Consider the following 26570-nt stretch of genomic DNA (forward strand, 5'->3'; position numbering starts at 1 on the left):
TCCGAATATTCGTCTCAGGATCTTGTTCTCAAATACTTTCAGTCTATGTTCTTCCCTCAGAGTAAGCAACCATGTTTCGAAACCATACAGAACAACAGACATAATTATCGTTTTATATATTTTAAGCTTCAAATTCCTCGACAGAATTCGCGACAACAAGATTTTGAACCGAATAGTAACACGAATTCCCTGCTTTTAGTCGACATTTAATTTCTTCGTGAATATGATTTTCGTCTGTTAATATCGATGCTAAATATTTGAAAGTATCCACTTTATCAAAAGTATTATTTAATATTTTAACGCATCCATAATTTGCTCTATTACGGTCCCGACGCACTTCCATGTATTTAGTTTTCTCTGCATTTACTTCTAAACCCGTGTCCCTGCAAGCGTTTAATAAGACGTCTGCATTTATTTCTATTGTTCTTCTATCATCCCCCATTAAATTTACATTATCAGCATATGCCATAACCTGGTGAATACCGTTCAACTCTAGGCCCTGGTTGCTATCTTTGATTTTCCTTATAGCGTATTCCAGCACAAAGTTAAATAATAATGGCGACAATGCATCTCCTTGTTTCAGGCCAGTTTCGACGTAAAAGCCCGTGGACAAAAATTTTCCTACCCGGACTTAACTTTGGGATTCATTTAAACATCTTAATTAATCTAATTAGCTTTCTCGGTATTCCATGTTTTGTAAGAACGTTGTATAATGTTTCTCTCCTAACCGAGTCATAAGCCTTTCTAAAATCAATAAATAGTTAATGTATCGGGGTATTGTATTCCCACTTTTTTTTTTTTTTTTTTCGAGTATTTGGCGAATGGTAAATATTTGGTCGATACTTGATCGATTTCGTCTAAATCCGCACTAATAATCTCCAATAATTTCATCTGCGTATGGGGTCAATCTTGCTAATAGAATATTTGAAAGCATTTTACAGGATGTTGACAGAAGAGAAATGCCTCGATAATTATTATAGTCAGTTTTGTCGACTTTCTTGTGAATTGGAACAATGATTGATTCTTTCCACTCTTGTGGCAATTCTTCCTTGTTCCACATAAGGAGAATGAGTTTGTATATTTTGTTCCACAATTTTTCGCCTCCAGCTAAAATTAACTCAGCCGGAATTTCATCTACACCCGGAGATTTGGGTTTCTTTAATTTCTTTATAGCGGTTTCTACTTCTATTCGGTTGGGTTCTGGAATATACGGTTCTGCTGTGTGTATCTCCTTTTCTCCACACACACATTAGTTTTTGGCTGCGTGTTAAGCAAATCGTCAAAGAAATCTTTCCATCTATTTAAGATTCTATTCGCATCAGTGAGAACTGTTCCGTCAGCTTTCTTTAACATATAAGCACGAGGTTGATAGCCTTTCTTAAATTCGCTGATCCCCTTATACATGTCCCGAGTATTTTTATTTTTACTATCATCTTCAATTTCCTTAATTTTAGTTTTCAGAAAATCGCGTTTCTTTGTTCTAAAAGTTTTGCAAGTTTCCCGCCTGATATCTGCGAAATTCTGTGTAGTTATTTCATTCGGATTTTGTAGCCAGCCTAATTTTGCCTGTTTTCTTTTCTCTGCTAGTTTAATGTATTCCTGGTCGAACCATGGTTTGTTCCTACGTATTTCCGCGTGTCCCAATTTTTCTTTTGCTGAACTTTTAATGCTATCTCTAATTTCAATCCAAGTATCCTCAATACTAGTGCACTCCGTATCTTCTAAAACCGAGAATCTATTCGAAACTTCAATCTGGTATTCCTCTCTTACCTGGCTCGCTTTTAATTTCTTTAAATTAAATATCTCCGTTTTCGGACATTGAATATTACCTTTATCCAACGATAATCCCTCTCGTATTATCGCTGCTGTCACAATCAGCCCTTCTAAACGACCGGACATCAATTATGCTAGATTGCCTTCTTCTATCTACTAAAACGTGATCAAACTTATTTCTTCTTTCCTTCCAAAAAAAAATCTTAATTATAGAAATGATTCACGAAAACAGCCCGTGTGCAAACTTTGCAGTGCTTCTCCAAAACAAAGTAAAACAAAGAACTGTTCCGCAGTACTTCTCTCGAGACAATTTCTTCAGCTGAAGAAATACCAATATTAACTGAAATCTTACATTAAATAAATTCATATGTATTTTACCACTGTCAAAGATTTATTTATGTATACTAGCTCTACTACTTCCTGGTACGCGAATAAGTTACATAATATAAATTCAACACAATTTGAATACATTCAGATATCAATCATATGTGACACAGCAATTCAAAATTACAATACGAAAGTAACTCCAATGATGATAAACGTACAACCAAAATGCGTTAGCATTTTGATAGGTAAATACAGCTTAATTTACATATTGATACGTAAACACACGTTAATTAAAACGTAAATAGGCAAATGAAATGAAGTGTTCACTCTGCGAATTACACTTTTCAGTATCGAGGCTATATGAGACGTGGACCTACAGTTTAAGGTGGAATTCGAACTATCGTAATGCGTTCAAATGTTCGGTACCACCGGGAACCGAACCTGGGACCACGTGCTAGCCACTGAACCGATGGAACAGGCTCATCCCGTGATAAGAGTGCTCGCATTCACAGCATACGATTTAGACTGCTTGACCATGAATGTCGGCTAATCAAGTCTTTTTTAATCACAACTATGGAAGACTTCTTTAAGTTTTGGAAGGTCTACAATGGAGATTTATTTATCTGACGAGTGATGAATCACATGAGAATCTAACAAAGTAATGTGAGTTACAATGTAATCACACTCACGTTTTCGTTGTCTGTTGACCTGCATTTTTGGTTGTCCCAGATCACGTCTGCCTACAAACCCAATGCCAAGACACTTGTTAGCAATGAGCACTTCCGGTTTTGTACATCGATACTTAGATCTGTATTCTCTCGCAGATTTGGTTTCACAGACATTAAATCATGAGGTCTCGTAGTAATTTTCCTACAGCATCAAATAAATAAGGGGCTGGTGATCTTGAAATTTAGAATTTGGAAGAAAGGTTATTATTCAAAAGTTATCTTGCAGAAAGCCAGTTTGCACTACATAAAGGAAAACTTACTGACATCCTCAGAGTTTCTAGACTTTGGCTTTGAAATCTGTGCGTTTTTTAACGATCTTCCTTGACAACTTGTTTCACATGTTGGAAATGAATCATTTAGTACACCATCCTATAATTATGTTCTTTAGTTTAAGACGACTATGATTAGTGCAAAAGTGAATGATTATGAATGAAACATGGGAGACAAAAGAACTTCGAGAAAACACATGGACACGATGCTATCCATATAAACTCACATAGCCTCCGAATCAAATTGAGGAGCTTTGGTACCAGAAGTTAGCTACCACTGAATCACTGTTTCTCTTACCATAATTATGTTGTCTGACATTCCAGTTTACAGAATCCCTGTCAAAGCTCGTATGTTCTCGATAGACATTTCTTGCAGATAAGCAATTATTTTCGTAAAACGTTCCTCAAATTCGTAATAAGTTTTCCTACTAATAACGCGATATGTTCGTGTAACAATCCAGGGTTCTTAACGCCAACGCTACAAGAATGAAAATGCGCGAATGAAAGTTTTCCTGTTAAAATGACACCTTAATTTAGAGATACTCGTTGCCTACAACATGAACTCTACATATCAGACTCAGACACTATTCAAACTCGTTCAGAATTTTCATTACTTTTATAAAGTAGACGGGAAAAGCATAAAAATAGCTGAGAGAAACTAATACTGTTTCATTATTTATTGAAAGTTTATTTATAATACAAACACTTCCTGTTCATTTTTTGCTACTCCAATTCAAAAATTTTTCTAACCATTTCCAATAAGTTTAATTTCGCTACAATATGCAACAAAACTTGGTTTACATGATAAGCAGAACTGAAATACATTCTGTCAAATGCAACATACCCAATTGTTGCTTTGTTCCTTAAATTATTACTATTGTATTTCTTATAAATATACAGGAATCTAGATTGTCGTACATAATATGCACAAACAAAACTATATGTACAAATTATTTTGAAAAGAAAAGAAAAAACTAATACATGTATAGTCTTGAGCGTCGGCGTCCATGTTCACAACATAGACAAATCATTAACTCAATAATTCCTATACAGGAAAAAATTACGAATAATTTATATCACAATTTGTTTGTTTTTATTTTTACCACTGGAAAAATCAACAGCATGACTGTTTTCTTATTTCAGTTTACTACACAAACTGCCACGTTTATATAATCCTGAGAGGTTTAAAAAAATTAGAAAACTGGCACATTTTTCTTCTTTCTTTTTGAAAACTTAATCCAACAAGATCACTCTTCCTCCAAAAAAATACAGCGTAGTTAACACTGCATTCCACTCCATAAAACTTCCAAAACTGGTTCTTCTATTACGATGGTCAAATATACATTCATTCGCACACACACATACTCACACATGTATGCACATACACCCAAGGGAAGAAGAAGGTTCTTTGCATTTTTATACTTTAAAAAATTATCAGTTTAATTTACAGGCTCGTACATCCAAGGACATTTTCATTGCTTTCACTGATGTTATGTAGATTCATTCCACAGGATCAGACGGAACGAACATTTGTGAGAAGACAAAGGTATATAAGGACTGAAGGCTATGATTGGCGACACAAGGCAACATTGGTGCAATAGTAATTTTTCACTTCCCCCATTGCACCCTTGTTTTAAATTAACCATCCCAACAGAACAATTTATTTTTGCTTTATTAGATGTCACTGCACTGTGAGCCCTCCCTCCCTGGCCCCTGGATTGCTTCACATAAGGCGACTACGTTTATGCGTTGGGGAGTCCATGTTCACATCGTGAGTCGGGCTTGAAGAAGCTGGGCGCTTACAATGACGGGCAATCTCATTACTAATGAAAGCACTTAATTCCGACACATGGTGGGGGCTTGACCTGCGACGAGCAATGCCCACTGATGGATCTGAAAAAAATAAAATAACGAAATAGTAACATACCTCTATAATATTGTATATATAACAAAGACAATTGTTGCTCATAATAATGTTAAGTTTATGGAAAAGGTTAAAATAATCTGGACGGTTGCTGAATATCATCCTACAACAGGGTAGGTCTAAAGTAATAACATACGAATAGATAATACAATTTAGAAATATCAATGAATCAACAAACAACTGGCTCAACCTTTTCAGACTTCCAAACAATGCTATGCGTAACTATCGGAAGTCTTGCAGAACGGTTTTATTCGTCCGTCCGTCTGTCGACAGGTATCAGAGCAAAAACGGTAAGAGATATTGAGATTCGATTTTTTGCAATCGATTCAGTTCTAACGATAGGTTTCATCTCCTCCGTTCACTCTAAAACAGGAAGTGGTTCAAATCTGATATTTCTTCCGGTTTCAATACTGATTTCCACAGAGCAAAAACGGGAAGACATATCAAGACGCGGTTTTTTATAATTGATTCAGCTTCCCAAAAATAGGTTCTGTCTTTTCCATTAACCCTATATTCAAGCTGGACATGGTTCAAATTAACGATTTCCTGTTTCAACATTTGTCGCCGTAGAACAAAAATGGTAATATATAGCGATAAGCGCTTTTCTGCAATCGTTACAAGGTGTCAAGAGAATAGACAACTTGCAACATTACAAAAACCGACAGTGGTTGTAATGTACTACTAGTCTCAGTTTCAATAATGATTTCCGTAGAGCAAAAACGGTATGAAATATTTGAGTTTTACATCCCACGGTTATGCCGGCTAGGCTAAAGGAGACGGTGATGATGAGTAATGAATGAAATGGTAAAATGAAGAAAGTGGGAGGAAACGGGAGAACCCCGAGGAAACCCACGCGCACGGTGTTTCTCAACCACAAAGTTCACTTGGCGGGAGCTGGGATCGAATCCGGGACCCCAAGCACCAGTGGTGAACGCTCTACCTCTGTACTACTTCAAATTTGAGTAATGGAAATCTATCATAGTTTCACACACTGAAACGGAGCTCACTTATTATATCTCTACATTTGTCGTAAAACATACTGTGATAAGAGCTTTATATTATTATTATTATTATTATTATTATTTAGTTTTTGATACTAAGAAGTTAATTGAGTAGCACTTCACTTAACGGAAAGCATAAAAACGTGGAAGTACACCACGGAAACAGAGATTCAAGGTATTATTTAAGACTGTTCTAAAAACACACTGAACTGTGCATAGCAAATCATTGATGCTGACCATACTTACTATACGATACTCTATATACCTTCTAAAGAAATCTATGGACTTTTAGACTGACAGATGGAGAGGTATATACCTCGAACCGAAATTTGTTTTCAGCACCAGAGTCAATCCTGTAACTACCTTCATGTTTGCTTTGGTAATTCAATATATTAAAGAAATCTTTGAGCAAAGCACAATTATTTTTTTTGGGGGGGGGAATAAAAATACTGATGCATAACAGCTGTGCTTTGCTCAGAGTGTGCGCTTTTCTATGGCGAAATTTCTTCCATCTATAATATGATGCGCTTACCAATGGCATAATATTTTCAACCTATTAAGTTCCGGAGTTGTGTTATATCAGGTTGTTCAATAAATTTTGGCGTGCGATACGAGATGGTGCTAGTAGGTTCGTCGTTGTATGTTCCTGCAGATGGCACGACTTTGCGATAAACTTGCGTGAAGTTTCATACAGATCCGCCAGCTCATTCGTATCGTAACAGCTGGCAAAGTGGGTGTGTAACAGTAATATATTATATATATATATATATATTTGGTCTAGGAATTAATTCGTGCGGGTGGACAAGAGATGGCGCAACGAACGGAGCGTCCCACAGTTCCGTGTATCCACACGTGTTGCAAACCCCTGTCATCGCGTATAGTTCGTAGTATAGGGCAGTGGATTAAAGCGTCAACACCACCAGTTTGTAGTTAAGTGAACATGGCGCAATTTGTGCCTGATAAAGTGTTTTTGCGGGGTGTCCTGCTGCATTACTTTAACATGCAGAAAAGTGCGACTGAAAGTCATCGTATTTTGGTGGAAGTGAATGGTGACCATGCTCTAGCTGAGCGAACGTGTCAGAAGTGGTTTGCACGGTTTAGAAGTGGTGATTTCGGCTTGGCAGACCAAGAGCGAGCTGGACAGCCAAAAAAATTTCAAGACGAAGAATTGACAGCATTGCTCGAGCAGGATTCGTGTCAAACGCAGGAACAACTTGCAGCAGCATTAGGCGTTGATCAAACAACAGTCTCCAAACGCTTGAAAGCCATGGGAATGATTCAAAAGATGTCACATTGGGTTCCACATGAATTGAAAGACAGAGACGTTGAAAGACGAAAAACCATTTGCGAACTGCTGCTTCAACGACAGAGCAGAAAGGGGTTTCTGCATCGAATTATTACGGGTGATGAGAAGTGGATCCATTACGAGAACCCTAAACGAAAAAAGGCCTGGGTGAAACCAGGTGAACCAGGTCCATCACAACCAAAACGAGATATTCACTGTGCAAAGGTTATGCTGTATATATGGTGGGATATGAAAGGTGTGGTGTACTATGAGCTGCTGCAACCGGGTGAAACTATGAATGGAGAACGTTATCGACGACAATTAATGCGTTTGAAGCAAGCTCTGGCCAGAACACGACCAGAATGGGAGAACAGACATGATAAACTTATTGTTCAACATGATAACGCTCGCCCACATGTCGCAAAACCGGTCAAAACCTGTTTAGAAAATGTCGGATGGGAAGTTTTACCCCACCCGCCGTATTCACCAGACGTTGCTCCTTCGGACTACTACTTGTTCGATTGCATGAACAACGATTTGATTGGACAGCGGTTTACTTCTTCAGAAGATATCGAAACATGGGTCTCTGACTGGATCGCTTCCAAGGATGAGGACTTCTTTCGCCACAGAATCCGTACATTGCCTGACAGATGGGCGAAAGTGGTGGCTAGCGATGGACAATATTTTTCTTAAGGTATTTATGTATTTTGTGTTTGTACTACAGTTTCAATGTGTGCGTACCAACCGCACGAATTAATTCCTAGACCAAATATATATATATATATATATATATATATATACAATGAACAAAATTGAACATCCTGCAATGATAAAATTCCTAATTTTGGAAGGTGTAGCTCCAAAACAAGTCCATAAACGATTAGTAAACGTGTATAAAGACTCTTCACCGTAACTGAGAACAGTAGAAAGATGGATTGCTTAATTTAAATGTGGTCGGACAAGTCTTGAAGACGATGTATGTGCCCGACGTCTAAAAAGTGTATCAACACCAGAGATGGTAGCAAAAATACAGGATATGGTTTTGAAAGATCGTCGAGTTACCGAGATATATAGAAGCCCTAGACATCTCATTAGGCAGTGTGAGCCATATTTTGGCTGAGGTTTTGGGTTTTAAAAAACTGTGCAAATGTATGCCGCATTCGCTAACAATGGAACAAAAGCACATGCGAATGCGCCTTTCCCAGCAATATTTAAAGCGTTTTCGAAAGGATAAAATATTTTGTACGTCGTTTCATCACAATGGATCAGACATAGGTCTATTACCATGATCGCTCATCAAAATCAGAGGCTAAGGAGTGGTGTGAGCCCGGTACTTCGACTCCGAAGCGAGTGAGGGTCCAGAAATGGGCCAAAAGGGTCTTGTCATCATTGTTTTGGGATGCAAAAGGGGTTTTGTTCGTGGATTATCTGCAAACAGGTAAAACAATTAACTCATATTATTAACCTATTATAACTTTAACCTTTAGAACCAGCTGGATGTCAAACGTCGTGAGAAGTCCTGGTTTACAGAAGAAAATCCTTTACCATCCCGACAACGTACCCTATTACACAGCTCAGAAAACCCATCGCCAAAATCAGTGGATTAAAGTACGAATTGATGTAACACCTATCCTATTCGCCGGATTTAGCTCCCTCAAATTTCTGGCTGTTCTCACGTTTCAAAAAATTCCTGCGTGGGAAACGATTTGCATCGAATGCTGGTCATAGCAGCCGTGGACGCGTATTTCGACAGTCTTCCGGAGTCGCATTTCAGGGAGGGCATCCATAAATTGGAAGAGCACTAGAACAAGTGTATTGCAGTTCAGGGAGAGTACATCTAATAATCACAGGTATGTCACCCCCATACACTAGTATGTTTTGTTCGAACGTCAAAACGTACTGAACAACCTAGTACTACTACGAATTTTACTCAGCTCTTTAAACAATGTAGCCGCCTTCTCCAGTTAACTGAAAAGTCTCACGAAGAAGTCTCTAGAGCCGGAAAATTTTATTCTTAATTTCCTCAGGGTTGGTTAATGACTGCAAGGAACCGACAAAACAAGTCCAATACATGAGAAACCTCCTGTACTAAAATTAATGGAATATATTAGTAGACATAACTTCCTTTGACAGTTTTTTTTTTTCTTCAACAAAAGCTCAACTACAGAGTTACATGTGTTATCTTAAAAATAATCAACCACAAAGAGGATCAAAATGGGGAAACCTGACTAGAAAAAACACGTAAATAATAAGAAGAAGGAGGAGGAAATGATAGATATTTATATATATATATATACTGGCAGCGTTCACCCCGCTTCGCTGGGGTCACCCCGGAACGCAATAAACTTTGTTACTTAGATAATTTTTACTTTTTCGCTTTCAAGTGATATGATAAAAACCATAGAAGATTGAAGTAAATGTTAACATTATATCGCCTGTCATTTATGTTAACCCGCCGAGTGACACGGTCATGTGGGTTGCATATAAATACGGTTAGATTTAGCTATGATGAGCTAACAAAGGATTTGTACGTTATGGACACTTGAATGGTCAATTATCTCAAGACACTGGTAATTGAAAATTAAAGTGATATGATAAAAACCATCTAGGGTCCAAATCTTAATAACCCCCCAAAAATGAAAGAAATTGGTTCAGCCGTATTAGCGTGATGAGCTAACAAAGGATTTGTACGTTCTCTTTTATATATATAGATATATATATATATATATATATATATAGAGAGAGAGAGAGAGAGATTGTAATGTACCATGTGCTTGGCTATTTACAGTATATAAATTATATATATTTCCCAATTAAATCTTATTTCAAAGAAAATGCATAGAATACGCAAGATTAGGCACTAAAGCAATTATTTAGGCAGTGAGGGGCGAAATAGGCAAAATAAAGTTGGCTTAAATCGAAACTATAACCCCCTATATAAACTTTGTTATTTTTGATCATATCTTTAGCATTAAAGAATAGGTATTTTGCCTAACATCCGGTCTCTAGTTATAAGTATATTATTTAAATTAAATACAGTATTTGTTGTTGGAAACAGCCTTCAAGATGATAGTAGTTACATTTACTAAGCTGACCTATTTGAGTACTACATTCATAATTTGTTTAGGTTGCATTAGTTTAAGGTTACATGGACAATGCTAAAGCACATGGTCAAATAAATCCGAGCACAAATTGCTTGATTGTTTTCAAATGCAAGAATTCAATTCTCGAATAGTAGTGAATATCTGTTCCATTTAGTAAGTTATCACAGTTTTGATATGACAACTAGTCTTGTTTTGCCAGAAACAAGTTCCTTATCATTGAAGATAGAAACGTTATATATATATATATATATATATTAACAGATGTAGAAGAAAAATCAAGAAATAAAGATAAAAGAACTAGTTACACTGGAATTGCAAACCGATACATTGAGATTGAAGCTCGAAATTAAATTCTATAATAATAATAATAATAATAATAATAATAATAATAATAATAATAATAATAATAATAATAATAATAATAATAATAATAATAATAATAATAAAGACCATCTTCCTTCTGCAGGTGTGTTTGCTTTATCTTTCACTAACGTAATAGATTAATATTTAAAGAAAGAAAAAGAGACACATCGGGATTGCATTTTTAGTAAGTATTTAAGCCTTTCTGAATGCGACTACACTTACCCTCCCCTTCGTTGTTCATGCTGGAGTAGCATACTTAAAATCATGACTTTTAAGATTTGTTCTTTCTGGAGAAGGGGGGAGGCGGCCATTGCACGGGGCGACAAATTGCCTAGGGCCTGCCGTATGTATGAAGATGAAAGTTAGTAGTTGATAATAATGGCAATTCTTGTATATGTATATACAAGACATGAATATAGGATGACTCAATTTGAAGTAATGAAGGGTGTTTCAAAATTAATATTAGCGTTTTGAAACTTTGTAGTATCTATTACAATTAGCTTACAATTATAAATATTATATCAAATGAAAGAGTAACTCAAACAGTTTTGTACGCACGCATGTGCAAAGACTTAAAACTCCAATATTCATTTTGAAACACCCTGCATTTCTCACCAACAGTGTTGGAACTAAGATGTAAAAAGGAGAGAAAATTTTCCTTATAAAGTTATTGTTTACAACAACGATATTATTATTAGTCGAGACTATAAGAACAATAACGACACGGGTTAGTAGTAAAAAAAAAAAAAAAAAATGTAATCAAATGTACACTAGGTGGCCAAAGTGGCACACACGGGTGTGTCACTTCCGCTCCTGTGTGGACATTAATTAAGATATCTGGATATTATGCTTGCCAAATATGGTTGGACCATAGTTTATCATATTAATTTCTTTTTCTTCTGGTGTCGAATTTCCTTCTCAAAGTTCACCCGTCAAAAATTCGAGAATTTTCTAATTTCGAATTTCCTTTACTTCTTTTTTCCCTGTAGCTTCCTTCGTTGTAGAAAGACCTCCTTAAGACTTTCCAGATAGATACCTCGGATAGATACCTAACTGTTGACATCAATTGGACGGGCCTGCACGTAGTGTTGCCAATTAGGGAAATTAAAACTTCCCTACATTTGGGCAAAAAATTCAAGATTTTTGTTTATAAATCCGTATCTATACGTCCGAGTGCAAGTCAACTTACGCCAATCGAACATTTGTCCTTACTTAACAAACGCAAGTACAGATCGTTACAATGGGGTAATTAGGAGGCGCACAAAAAATTCGTATTTAGGTTCTAACCCTTGATTTTTCTAGTTTTTTCCTTTTATGTTTACCGTAATATATTTTTGGTAATTAGAAGCTTTGTTCCTTAAATACCGCCATAATACTTGTACGATATATTAGTGGTGTACCAATGTTTAATTTAAGATATTTTGTGTCTGTCTGGTAGCAGTGCTGCCAGCTACAGAAAATTTTAATTCCAGATTTTAGGGGGAAATTTTGGGAAAATTATCTGTTTTTTATCTCTTATTTCCTACTTGTTGGTTACATCGGAACAAACGTACCAGTATCTGGAAGTCTCGTCTTTGTCCTACACAACGCACTATAGAAAGTTTCAATAGGATAATTAGGGGAAGTACAGTTGAGGTTTACAGTAGACCTTGTTCTCTAATTGGAAAGATTATTGTGATTTTTTTTAAGGTAGAATGAGATTTTTTATTGACATGCTTACTTTATTAGATATTGTCACAATACTTGTAGGATATATTAGAGGGATACCAAAGCTTATTTTAAGATGGTTTGTGTGTGTGTGTGTGTGTGTCTGATAGCAGTGTTGCCAGCTACAGAAAATTTTAATTCCAAGTTTTAGGGGCAAATTTTGGAAAAAATTCCCTTTTTGGTTTATATTATTTCCCTCTTGTTGGCTACACTCGAACAAACGTACCAGTGTCTAAAAGCTTCGTCTTTAGCCTACATAGCGCACCATAAAAAGTTTCACTAGAATAATTAGGAAAAGTACAGCTGAGGTTTATAATAAACCATGTTTTGGAAATGGTAAGAAAATGGTGAATTTCTGAGGTAGAATGAGATATTTTTTAAAAATTTCGTGCTTACTTTGTTAGATATCGCCATGATACTTGTAGGATATATTCTTGGAGTACTAAGGTTTATTTTCAGATAGTTTTCGTTTGTTTGATGGCAGTGTTTTCAGCCAAAACAATTAATTCCCGATTTTAGGTGATAAATTCGGAAAATTTCCCTTTTCCCCTCTATTATTACCCTCTTGCTGGCTACATTGAAACAAACGTACCACTACCTCAAAGCTTCCTCTTTGCCCTACACAACGCACCACAAAAAGTTTCAATAGGATAATTAGAGAAGCTATAGCCCCGACATATCTGTTGATTTTAGCTTCTGAGGCGTAAAAAGTGTCAAAATTTCATGTGTATGATGACAGAGAACTTTTTCTTTCCCTGTTTGAATGGAAGCCAGCGACTTCAGGATTTCACTGTACCTTGTCAACACACCAAAGAATTTTTTTTTTAGGTGTCTTGAACTCATATAGCACCAGTGGTACTAGATACCAAAAAAATGAAATTCGGTTAGGGATTTTTTTTTTTTTTTTTTTTTTGGTAAATTTTCACCCCTACATTTACCTCAACAATTTCCCACCTTTGGCATCAGTGCAATAAAATTTACACCAAACAATAGCCACATCCATTTTCTAAAAGACAAGGTTTTAACCATATCAATCGAATGAATGGTTTTTGAGCAATAAGTCACTAACTGAAAATGTAGGAAAACGCCAAAATGACCTGGGTCCGAAAGGAATAATCACACAATTTTGCTCGTATAGGTACAAAGAAACAAACGATTTGTAAGTTACGAGGGCTTCGACTCAAGTTCTGTTGATTATTTCAATAATCTGCAACATAAATCAATAAATAATAGTTGTCACAAAAAAAAACAGACATTTGAAAAAAACATGAAAAAGAACAATGTTTTTTATTGAAAAAAACTTCACAGAAAAAAAAAAACGTTCTTTTACAACACTAGTTTGTAGTAATGTTCCTCGTCGTATGCACATTACAAAAGGATTAGTTTATACTTTAACACAAGAACATCATCGTTTCCTTACGCTGATCTTAGATCGTCAATGAGGTCTACATCCTTATCCTTTCTATACACAGTAGCTGGTTCAGTGCGTAATATTCACAATACGAGTATCATGTTCTAAAGTAAATTACAAAGTAATGGTGACAAAATATCTTACTAATTATACAACTCGCAACTTACGATCTTCCGAAGATTTCGAATTCCTCCGAGACATTGGTTCATCCTACTTTGTTTGAAACTCACTCGCTCACTCATTCTCTCTCTCTCTCTCCTATCATAAAAAAAATCTAAGGATTTCTGCTGAACTACACAGTCATATCTCTCTAATATCGTTTGACATAAATCTTTTACGTCTGAAGCCATAGTGATCAACTTCGATTACGTCATCTACATATGGAATAAATCGAGTCAGAAAAATGTTAAGACAAGATCTTCCAGCAGTTTGATAAGGTGCATATTCAAAATATACATATAAAAATACAATACGCTTTTGTACATTTTACACGTATATTCAAAAAAAAAGAAAAAAATGAACTAACACGCTCCCAAGATCAAATATTTTTTGGCTGAACAGTTCCAATTCAATCTGGACTGATATTCCTATATCCTCCCAGTATGTTTTGCTGTTTTGCGCCTAAATCTACTGATAGCTTCGCGTTTATTACTCTCATACTTTTTTTTTAAATATATATATATATATATATATATATATATATATATATATATATATATATATATATATATATATATATATATATATATATATATATATATTTTAGTGGTAGGATTGTGAATTAATTCTAATCCCGTCACTTTCTTTATCCATTAACCCTGACATCTGGACCCACTCATGGTTTACGCTTCTATATATTTACAATTTTTATACTTTCTTTCTGTGCTCCGCTGCCCACAATATTGCGCTTTCTTATCTTTCCTCAATATCGTATTGAAACTAATAAGTTTATCTTTTACTGTTATTTTTGTCATGAAACTGCATCCTGCAAACTTCAAGTCTATTATACTCAAAATACTTACATTGAAATTTTCCTTTCTCGTCATAATCCGTTATAATGATATCCGCTTTCTCAATAGTATACAATCAGTTACGCAGAGTGATAAAATATGAACAATATTAAAGACATTTTCAAATGCTCTAAGTTTTACTGGTATACATTCATCGTTTCAAAGAAATTCAAGATGTTTACCTTTTTTTATTTTTTCCTAGTGTGTTACGAGGCGCATGTCAAAAGAAAAAGAAAGGCCAACAGCGAAGTTGGCAAAACCGATGAAGCTGAGCATGTCCTAGTATCTGTGCTTCCAACAGAGATAAAATCGTCCGAATGGAACTACATTACGTGCGAATAGCAGTAAGGTGAAATGGTTACCATAATACAAAATCCTGTCAAACGTAAACAGTTCCGTCACTCGATTTCTGAACGCCAAAGGACAGAATGCAACTGACATCCATCGACCGGAATTATTTACGAACCGACAGCAATGAGTGAAGGTCACGGAATAGGGCAGAGAATTTCGGGAAGGGTGTTCAAATGTTCATGTTGAGCGCAGTGGAAGGCCTAGTGTTCAAACGGATGATCTGCTGAAACGCTTTAACGACAAAGTAAGAATGATGCAATCACCAGAGAATTCTGATTGACAAACTAGAGTATCACAGAATGTTTATGGGCTGGATGCCAAAAATGACGAAAGCCGCTTACAAAGAGGAAAAAATTAAAGCAGCACATTATTTTTTAGTCCGCTGAGGGGAGGACGGAGATGATCTCTTTTCTCACACAATGACGAGAGATGAAATCTAGATATCGTACGCCACTGAGGAGTCGGAAGCAGCAGTCAATGCAACGGAGCACTCTAGCTCTCCTAAAGCGAAGAAATTCAAACACCATCAGTTCACAAAATCGTGGCAACCATGTTTTGGAACCAAAAGGGTGTGATTCTTTTGGAATTCTACGAACAAGGACGAATAATTACAGTAGATGTGTATTGCCAAATATTGAATAATTGCGACGTGCGATCCAAAATCGGTGGAGAGGAATGTTACGCTCTGAAATTCTGACCTATGACAACGCCTGCTTACACACAGCTGCACGTACTGTTGAGCATGGTTGTTAAAAACCCAGGATTATATTTTTAAAAAATCCCAGTGGGTTTCACCAAATTTTATACGTATATTTAAAGCCATTTTAAGTATTCATGTTCTATTGTAGCTCAGGAAACTATGGAATTTCCTTGTGGGGCCGTGGTGGCTCAACACTGGCGCGGGTTCCCAGTTCGATCCCAGCTGCCGCCAATGAGTTCTCCCATTTGATCCCACTTTCGTGATGTCCTCACATCATCTACCTCATTATCACCATTTTTCTTAGCCTCGGTGCATAATCGCAAGATATTGAACTTAAAAAGAAAAAAATTTAAAAATCGCACAAAGGAATCGTAAAGCCCCATCCACATTTTCTGACACATTGCAAAATTGACACTAGTTTATATTTCCATTTCTAGAAAGAATGAAGTAAATAATTTTGTTGAATAACAAAAAGTTGGGTACTTCTACATAATAAAGAATAGGAATTAAATTACTCTCAGAATTCAAATCAGTGAACCAGCCGTTTATTTTATTTATTTTTTTTTCCTAGCACCAGCCAAATATTAGGATAGTACCAAAAGTTCAGATGACAGTGGAATTAAGGACTGTATGAAAAGCTAATTATCAACTAGGCAGCGGAGTCCACGCAGTCTGCGGGTCAGTTGCAAGTTGTATTTAGCTGCTGCAGCGTGTTGAATGCAGTCTGAGGAGTTGCAGAGGCTATTGGGCGAATTCCACAGAAAGTGTAAAATTGTACACATATGGTGTTCCAAAAAAAGGAGTAACATACAATCAGATAGCAAAACAGCTGAAAGTGCATCAAGCAAGTGTGAAAGCTATTATTGAAAAATTTGGTGAACATTATACTTTTACAGATTTGCCGAGATCGGGGCGGAAAAAGGGTGCATTGTAACACAAAACTGGACCAGAAGGTGGTGAGGTTAAACAAAATCCATCATTATCTGTTCGAGATTTGGCAGGTACTACGATCGCAATGGTTCAAAGAATTAAAACTAGAAATAATTTGAAAGCCTACAGAAAGCAAAAACATAGCTAACAGTCGTCTAATCACAAACTAAGAGCACAATCACGAGCTCGCAAATTATATGAACGAATTGTGAGCAAGGAAGGACAATGTGTTTTGATGGACGATGAAACTGACGTGGAGGAGGACTTTACAACACTTCGTGGCCCTCAATATTATACAAAAGTCAAGGATGAAGATGTGGATGACTCGATCAAACTTGTATTTTCTATACACAGGGAACTATTAATGCCGAAATACATGAAAAGATTGCTCCCTGTGTATAAAAAGCACAGTGTTCCCCCATTGTTTTGGCCGGATTTGGCGACGGCCCACTACGCTAAATCTACGGTAAACTGGTACATTAAACACAAAGTGGATTTTGTTGCAAAACATCTGAACCTATCCAACTGTCCTCAGCTCCGACCTATTGAACGGTATTGACCACTTGAAGAAAACTGTCAAACAGGGTAGTAAAGCTGCCAGGAACATGGCTGAATTCAAAACGTATTGGCCTGTTGCATCGAACAAATGCACTGCCGATACTCTGTAGTTGCTTATGTGATGTTCGACGAAAGCTTCGTTTATTCATCAGATACGAACTGTAAATGTATATTTTTCTTCTCTGTGTATCCAACAAGTATTGTAGTGTAACAAATTGTACATTTTTTCCCGTGCATCTTCATTTTTTATTCATGTTCATTATACATGTTCACAGTTACTTTTCGATACAACCCTTAGGATATGAAATATTGACCCACCTCCCACACTCACCGGACCTAGCACCAAGTGGCTTATTTCTCTTCCCAGAAATGAAGTGTCCACTCAGAGGACGCCATTTTGACAGTACGGATGACGTCATTTCTATGCCTGAAATGTGTTTTCAAAGCCAAACTGCAGACTTTTACAAAACGGGCTTACGGTAAGTGAAGAACCACTGGCAAAAATGAGTCGCTAAACACGGTGACTACGTAGAGAAGGATTAATATCATCATGATGTCAGAGTTTTCCAGAGTGGACTTCTTGTAGGTGATTGCAAGATTATATATATATATATATATAATCCCCTCAGTATTGAAGGGTTTCACGATTTGATTGCCGTTAGTTTTTTTTTAAAAATACATGAAATTAAATCTTTCAGTTTAACATTCAACGATTATGTCCTTAGGCTACGGGAAAAAGAGTAAGGTAAGAGAATGATAATGGAAGAATTGGTAAAATGAGAATGTGAGAGGAAACTGGAGTACCCCGTCCCACAGGTAAGCCCTTTACCACTGTGCTACCGTGTCCCCACTTGTGAGAAAGACACTTTATTATTTATCTGTACTAATGGAGTACAGCTATAAAAACAAAAGGAACTTAGTCGCATTACTTTTTATTACAGATTAGCTGAAATGCCCGTTCTTTGCACGAGGAGGATTAGATTCATGGAAAGTATTTGCATCTCCTCTCTTACTTAGGATACGCATGTCAATGAAAGTGTAATTTAAAATATTCTACTTTTGGCATGAATTTTGAATCTTCCCCTTAGGTCACGCCCTATAAGCAAAGTTACATGATAAAATTCCAGCTTGAGGTAGGTACCATGTTCAAAAAATCATTTCAAACTGTTCAGCCGTTTCCCATAACGTGAAAAGAAAGAACAGGCAACAACTTAAATACGAAAAAACGAAATTACAGAAAATGCTATCTTCCCCTTAAAAAGAATAATTTTGAAAAACGGGGAGAGACGTGTCCCCTTATTTTTAATAAAGAGTTTATATACCGAGTTTCATCTTCATAACTTGATGGGCTTATTAGATAATGTACTTTTGGATAAATTTTTAAATCCCTCTTCTTCCATTAAGAACTCCTTTAAACAAAGTAACATAATAAAACCCCAGCTCAAGGTAGATACTAACTATGATCAAAGTCCATTTCAAAGTGTTCAACTGTTTCCCACGATGCGATCACAAACAGGCAACAATGCTTTCAATGTGAAGAAAGAAGTTATAAAACTTCCCCATGTACATGTATTTTAATCAATGTAACATGATAAAAACCCAGTTCGAGGTACCAGATAACTACGTACTTTCAAAAATTCATTTCAAATGGCCGAGTCGTTTCCCCGTGATGCGATCACAAGCAAAATCCTTTTCGTTTTTATACAACAAATTACATTTCAACACTGTTGCAGCGATTTTGATCGAGAGCAAACTAAATTCAAGATACATGATCCGCAAACTTATTATTATTATTTTTTTTTCAATGGCATTCTGTGCTGGTGATTCGATTATCTCTTGATAAATACAAATTTCAAGCCACTTCTGAATCTATGCGTGTACTAAGAAACACAATTGAAGAAAGTAACTACAATCACATTACGCTTATTATTTCAATTTAAGTTTTGAAACCTATTTTGTGTTTTATTGTTGCTTAAAAATAAATAAATAAATAAATTGCGCTGAGAAAAATTCCAACAACTTGATGTTGAGACAATTCAACAATCATCCGACATTGCATCCAGAGATTTCTTTCTTTTTCTCTAAAAAAAGGCTTGCATCGAAGCGTTTCAACGACAGTGAAGTATTTAAGGTATCAGTACTAGACTGGCTGCACTCTCAGACGGCAGATTTTTATAATTATTATTATTATTATTATTATTATTATTATTATTATTATTATTATTATTTGACATGCGTCTCGTATAATTTCTTCCCCTCAGATAAGGCATTTCTGAACACCCCTCATCTTCATAAAGCTGCATGGTTACATGCGTGGAGTAACTTACGAGGATCGCTGACAACTGGTAAGACAAGCCTTGCTTCTGTTTGTATGCGGATGATTGTAGAATCCAGTGAAGGATTTGTGTGCAAGTTCTTGTTAAAATAATCAAGATTTTTATCGTTTTGGGGTGTTAAAATGCGCACATACCTAGTAGTCTGATAAAGGTGAATGCCGTATTTGAATCAAAACTGAATTAAGAGCTGAATGATAATGTCTTCATGTATTTCACCTCGCAAAGGAACACATGAAAATACAGTTTGTATGTTCACAGGACGAACTATATGATATGGTAAAAAACTTTTTGGTTTGGCAGGCAAAATCCCGATTTAAGCCTCAGGAAAATCTGGAGAATCCAGAATCACATGTATAACGGCAATAATGCAATCGCGACATCTGAGTACACTGCGAATTTCTAGATGAAAAAATAATGAGCACGTGGAAATAATAACGTTGGCTACATTCAACTTGGAAAGTCTATATCAGATCAAATTGAAGTTCCTCGGATTCGTGAAATTTCACGCGCATCTCCGTATGTTTCACTGAGTCTAAATTTCTGTTGAACGAAATTTTAACAAACTAAAAATAATCTAGTATACTTAGGTCTAATTTTATTTGGGAAAGCAAAGTTCCTTCAAATTTTACGAAATTCCATTCATTTTGTACAAACATAAATATATTGATGAAACTACTTACTAGACAAGGCAAGAGCTTCCCTGAAAGTATGCAAATTGTCATCAGGATTGCTATCTAATGTATGTGACTGATTAAGATCTTGACTTTGATTCGGAGCAGTGTGACAAAATTGAGAACGCTCTACCATCATTCTCGGTCGAGGTGAACCCCTGAAACGAAATTAAACACACCATTATAATATCTGAAAAACGAATTGAATGTACATGATGCATTAGAACAGATAAATCAAGAAATACTTTCACCAGCTAGATTTCGAAACCAATATTAATAAAACATCTCTACTCGAAGTTTAATGGACATACTAAATTCATCAAACTTCTTCCATTCAAAGAATATCTGGAGACGCTTCCCGACTACCTGACGAAAGTACTGAATTATTCGGGGGCGGGAGTATTCTTTGATCTGATTTTGAGTTTAGTGTCCCTTTCAGCAGCGACGCTACATGAGAGTGGACCTACAGGTTAACGTGGGATCCGAACCCTGATTCCCACGCCAAAGGGGAGAGGGATTCTACTTGACAAACATCAAACTTTTTTTTTTAGGTGTTTACATTTGACAACAGTAACAAGTAAAGGACAGGAAAGAAACTACAAAACAAATTAACTATAATAATTAAAACAAAAACACTAAAAAAGTAAACTATACGTATTTTCACAAAGCGCTATACGGAGAGAGTAGAAAAAACAAGAGAAAAATTAAAAAAAAAAAAAAGCACCCAGTTGGAAGAGACAGTATTTAAAATAAATTTCTCCGTGTGTTTCCTTTCCCTTTTACGGAATAATGTCAAAAATCTGGATCTTTTTTGGGAAGGACTCTGTACTTGTGCTCTGAAAAAATTAATACAAAATGGGGACATTAAAACTCAGGAAGAATTTACACGATACATTTCCTTACGAAATGGAAATCTTTACCCCTTCCCTCCCCCAGGCACAAATTGCAAATTGCTACATTTTACCGGATTTTCAACCTGTACATAACAAAGACAATGTAAAGATTTGTTTGAAATCTAGTCGCTAAACCAGATAAGAATGAAGAAAAATACCTGTTTGATTATAAAAGTTACTTTACGAATAACTTACAGAATAATGGATTCTGTCAAGTCATCTGCACCTGCGAAGAAACTTATAACCAAGAGCAAAATATTAAGGAAGATATATATTGGAGATACAAAAACCGAATATACGAGCTTTGGCTTGTTCTAACATTTATGTATAATAACTCTCCTGACATTAATGAAATCAGTTTTATTCAAAACAAAAGCAACATAAACAAGTCAGTGATGAAACTATTCCTACTAAAATTAAGAGTCCGGCACACAATTTGTAAAGGTCAATTGGGCAAAACCTAACCCGCAATTAAAAACAAAGTAAATGGAGAAGGAACGCTACTGATTCAGAACTTTGCAAGTTAGATGCCAGACAACACGAACGCCATGGAATAATATTAGTTAATTTTGACCAGGCTTCCTCCTAAAAATAGTATTCTGGTATGCAGTGGCGGCGTTTGGACGTTAAAAATGGGGGGGAGGGAAAGACATGATCTAAATATTTGTATATTAATGTTAGTTTCCCTGCTTGATGCTAACACTTTGTTTGATAAAAGGTTGTATAATAGGATACTACCTTTTTTGAGTTAAAATACCATATATCGTATTTCATATATTATTAAGTAAACTGACAAGAGCAACACAAGTAGATACTAGCCCTTTGTACTCTTAAACAGTCAAGAACTGAAGGGCAATTGTTTACTGACGGTCTAAAAGTCTATCGCAGTATCTTCACGGAATTCGACGCTATTTCTTTGCAAAGTGACATTAATGCTATTTCCTAATGGTGTGAATCAAATAAATTGCTACTAAATATTAGAAAATGCAAAGTAGTATCATGCACCAGGAAAATGAACTGTGTACGCAATGTGTATACTATTAATCAAACGCCAATTGAGAGAGTGGATAATGTTATTGATCTTGAAGTCACTCTGCAGTCAAACCTATCTTTCGATATTCATGTCAACAGAGTAGTTGGTGAGGCCTTTAGGAACCTTGGCTTTGTGATGAGATTAGGAAATGATTTTTCTAACACTAATGCCCTCAAAACATACACTGCCTATGTACGGTCTAAGGTGGAATATGCATCGATAATATGAGGTTCTTCTAATTGTAAGAAATATATAAACAAAATCGAAAATATTCAAAATAAATTTGTGCGCTTTTTGGCATATAAAGAAACAAGGATATATCTAAAATTTTAGAACTACGAAGGTTTTCGAAACAAATATTCATTACAATCTCTTGAAAGCAGAACTCATTTCATTTTATCTTTTTTACATAAAATAATTCATTGTGCAATAGATTCACAATATTTGTTATGAAAAATCAAAATTCACGTCTCACATAGAGCGACGTGACGAGCTGTCATATTTCATCTCTCAGCGCAAAGGACTAATGCACTGAATGTATCGCTTGTCAGGATAATGTGTATATTGTATAATAAGATGTCACAAGGACATCCAGATATAGATATTTTTAGTTATAAACAAAAGTTTCATTCTATATAAATTTGCTGTATCCTACATACTGTGCTATGTGTATTTTAACGTATATTTTGCTTTTATATTATTATTTTATTATATATGTATTTTAAAGTGTATTACAAATGATGGAAAACTGTAATTAGGCATTTGCGTGTTGTTTTTTCCGAAATAAGTTTAAAATTTAAAAAAAAAAAAAAGGTGTAAGAGATTTGATTCCTTGCTCCTGAATATTTTAAAATTCTGTCTGGAAAATATTGTGTGATCAAATTATTTAACAACAAATTTGCAAAACAAATAAATAGAAAAAATGAAATGAAATCTTTAAGTTTTACGTCCCACGGTTATACCGGTTAGGCTAAAGGAGACGGTGATGATGAGAGATGAGTGAAATGGTGGAATGAAGAAAGTGGGAGGAAACGGGAGAACCCCGAGAAAACCCACGAGCACGGTGTTTGTCCACCACAAAGTTCACTTGGCGGGGGCTGGGATCGAACCCGGGACCCCAAGCACCAGAGGTGAACGCTCTACCACTGAGCCACCGCGCCCCCCAACAAATAAATAGAAATGATAATATTAACCACAGAAATGAATAATGAGGCTTGTTTACAAAAATTACATTGAAAGTAGGGATTAATGAAGAGCTTATATTTTTAATTCCACAGATGTTTTTAAATGTACGGTATTGCTCAGAAAGACAGTAAATAATACAAGCATATGTTACGACTGATACATGTTCGTTGCTATTAGGTGCAGTTTTCGCTTTCTTGGAATACATCAAAACTCAACAATACTTAGAATCACTCCACACTGCAGTTATACAAAATAATCCTACAACCTAGAATTTTTTTGAATTTATTAAATTTAATTGTACATACACTCGTGCACTTTTAAACACACACCACTTCACTCGTATATTACACTACAAAACAATGAAACACGTAGAAACTGTTTTTTATTACTCTCTTTTTAATCAACATTCCTTACTATTAGAAAGAAAAAAAGACATTTTAGAAACTGTCATTTTTCTGCAACTAAAGAACAATTTGTAAAAGACTTCTTTTTTTTTCGAAATGTTCTCTCAATTGGTTTCAAAGTTGCTAACTAACACATCGAGCCCTTGTAAGAAGAAATGAAAGTAAGCTGAAATTGTTGAACTCCAATAGGTTAATTTTTGGGCCATTTTCTATGGCAATTAAAATGCAATTCCTGCAGCTTTCTTAACTCCAAAGGAAGACAACCAATACGTACTCACGCAACGGCAAATTATATGGCATCATTTTTTTCTATGAACCAGTAATACATACAATAACTTTACATTTCCAAATTAAACTATATACATTAATGGATCACTTCAAACTGCCCCTTTTGCTCCCCCTAATCGCCGCCCATGCTGGTAAGACTCGATTAATCCTCAATCTTCCTATAGTTGTTGCTCCTCCCTCTTTTTGCCATTTCTTTTAACCCTGAGGATGAACCACATATGGATTCGGAACGCTGTGTTTCATAGAGAAACTTGAAATGGTAAGCTAACATAACGTACTGAAAATTAAATCAAATGAGATCTTTCTCGTAAGTATACAGTTAGCTTATGTGCATTTAGCTCAAGTGGCTCGGATCATACATCAAGCTGAAGGTCCAGGTCTCATTTAATATCGATGGTGAAAAGGTATGTTAAAGTACAAATTCATCTATCCATCAATTGAAACTAGTATACCTTACGTAAAAATCAATTTTATCTTAACTATATGAATCGTAGTTTCAGCAGAATTCTTTCAAGTAGGTCCACTTCACTTTGTACAACGAAACTAGTAACGTTATGTAACAAGAGCAAATTGCCACATTATATAAACTTAGTGCTCAATATAATACATATATCTTACCTATGATGGTGAGGTCGAGGTGGTGGTGGTTTTCCAGCCAAATATGAAATTAAATCTTCTCGCCGAATGTGCCGCCTCTTCTTCTGAGCCCAGTTAAGGATCTCACGAGTTCTTTTCTGGTAACCACATTGTACACCTGCTTCCCCCATACGACGTAGAGAATCAGACGACTCTACAATACGATTGAATGTATGAATTATAACAAAGAAAAATTGAGTAAATATTTCCCACTTTACTTTTTAAACCAAAACGCTAAAGAATAATAAACAATCTCGAAATATAGCATGCACAGAAATTACAATTAACACTCTACATTACACAAGTGTCCACAAGGAAAACATTAATAGGGTTTGCCCAAGAAAATCTAGCCCGAAAAACCCCTTTTTTCGGGATGGGCCCCACAAGAAAAACCTCACCTGAAAACCTACCTAGATTTTTGAGTTTTTTTATTAGTACAATCTATTACTAGTACCATAAAGCTGTATCACACTACTTTTTTTTTCTAAATGAGATTTTGGACTTGGGTTGTATGAACTATATACTTTCACATTATAAATATACTACATACAACATTTAACAAAAACTACTTTACGATCCTCGAGAAATTTTGGATATACTAAGTTAAAAAAAATCTCACTTTAGTTTCAGATAATTAAAGAACAAATTAATGTATTAACTGTTTATATTTGGCATGCACAATTTTACATAAAAAATGTAAAGCAAAACGCAGTAATAAAATTTTGAAAATGAAATGAAATCTTTCAGTTTAACGTTCCACGACTATGCCCTTTAAGCTAAGCGAGAGATTATTAAGGCAAGTGAATGATGGAAGAACTGGTGAAATGAGAAAGTGGGAGGAAATGAAAGTACTCAAAGAAAACTCACGGACACGAGGTTGTCCACTACAAACTTACTTGACCGGGAATCTCACGCACCTGAAGTAAGCGCCTTATCACTGAGTTACCTTGGCTCCGAATAAAATTTCGAGAACATAGCGGCCTAGCTAGTGGGGTAATTAACGATTTGGACCACTCCTGCCACAAGGCTAGGCCTAAGAATATTTCTTTATATGTATTTACTAGCTAAAATGCCCGTTTTTCGTAATGGGGAGATTAGGTTTATTGAAAATATTTTTATTCCCTTTCCCTTTAGTACACGCATTTCAATGAAACTGTAATAATAATAATCCCTAAAATATTTTACTTCTGGCACAAATTTTGAAACACTCTACCCCAATAGAATGCGAACTTTAATCAATGTGACTGATAAAAACCCAGTTTGAGATTGCGACTATATTTCTAAGAAGCCAGCCCTAAAAACTGTAGATTCGACACAATTTTCGATCATTTTAGATATTTTATTTTTCACTCCTTCTCACCGACATGCAGATGGGAGTTGAACATAGATTTAAATGGCATCAAGAATGTCACTATTCGTATCAGCAATATCATGATCAGAAATTAAAGAAAGATCCTATTAAGTTTCTTACTGAAATTTTCTGAAATAATTTTGAATGTAAATAAAATACTGGCAACATAGTATAGATACGTTATTGAGTGTACAGGTCTTCGAAATGATCTCTTGCGTTGTTCTACAATGTTTACCAAATCCGTGGTAGCTGACGTATAACACTGATGACATTGTTTTTGCTCGTTTCGGAGATGAACTGTCCTATAACGTGTAACAAGAGTGGAATATCTT

General features: G+C 35.6%; 1 protein-coding gene across 1 annotated transcript in view; it reads right to left on the bottom strand.

Moving 5' to 3' along the window:
- Positions 1 to 3759: 3759 nt before the first annotated feature.
- LOC145664497 (HUWE1-associated protein modifying stress responses) overlaps positions 3760 to 26570 on the bottom strand; it is a 63820-nt gene continuing 41009 nt past the window's right edge. Inside the window, exons 3-5 of the mRNA XM_081731218.1 lie at positions 24870 to 25041; positions 20458 to 20606; positions 3760 to 4990 (exon numbers count right to left, since the gene is read on the bottom strand). Of these exons, the coding sequence (XP_081587344.1) occupies positions 4821 to 4990; positions 20458 to 20606; positions 24870 to 25041 (491 nt within the window). The 3' untranslated portion in view covers positions 3760 to 4820. The remainder of the gene's footprint in view (positions 4991 to 20457; positions 20607 to 24869; positions 25042 to 26570) is intronic.

The sequence above is a fragment of the Thermobia domestica genome, chromosome 11 (genome assembly GCF_964235325.1).
Source record: "Thermobia domestica chromosome 11, izTheDome1.hap1.1, whole genome shotgun sequence".
Lineage (NCBI taxonomy): Eukaryota > Metazoa > Arthropoda > Insecta > Zygentoma > Lepismatidae > Thermobia > Thermobia domestica.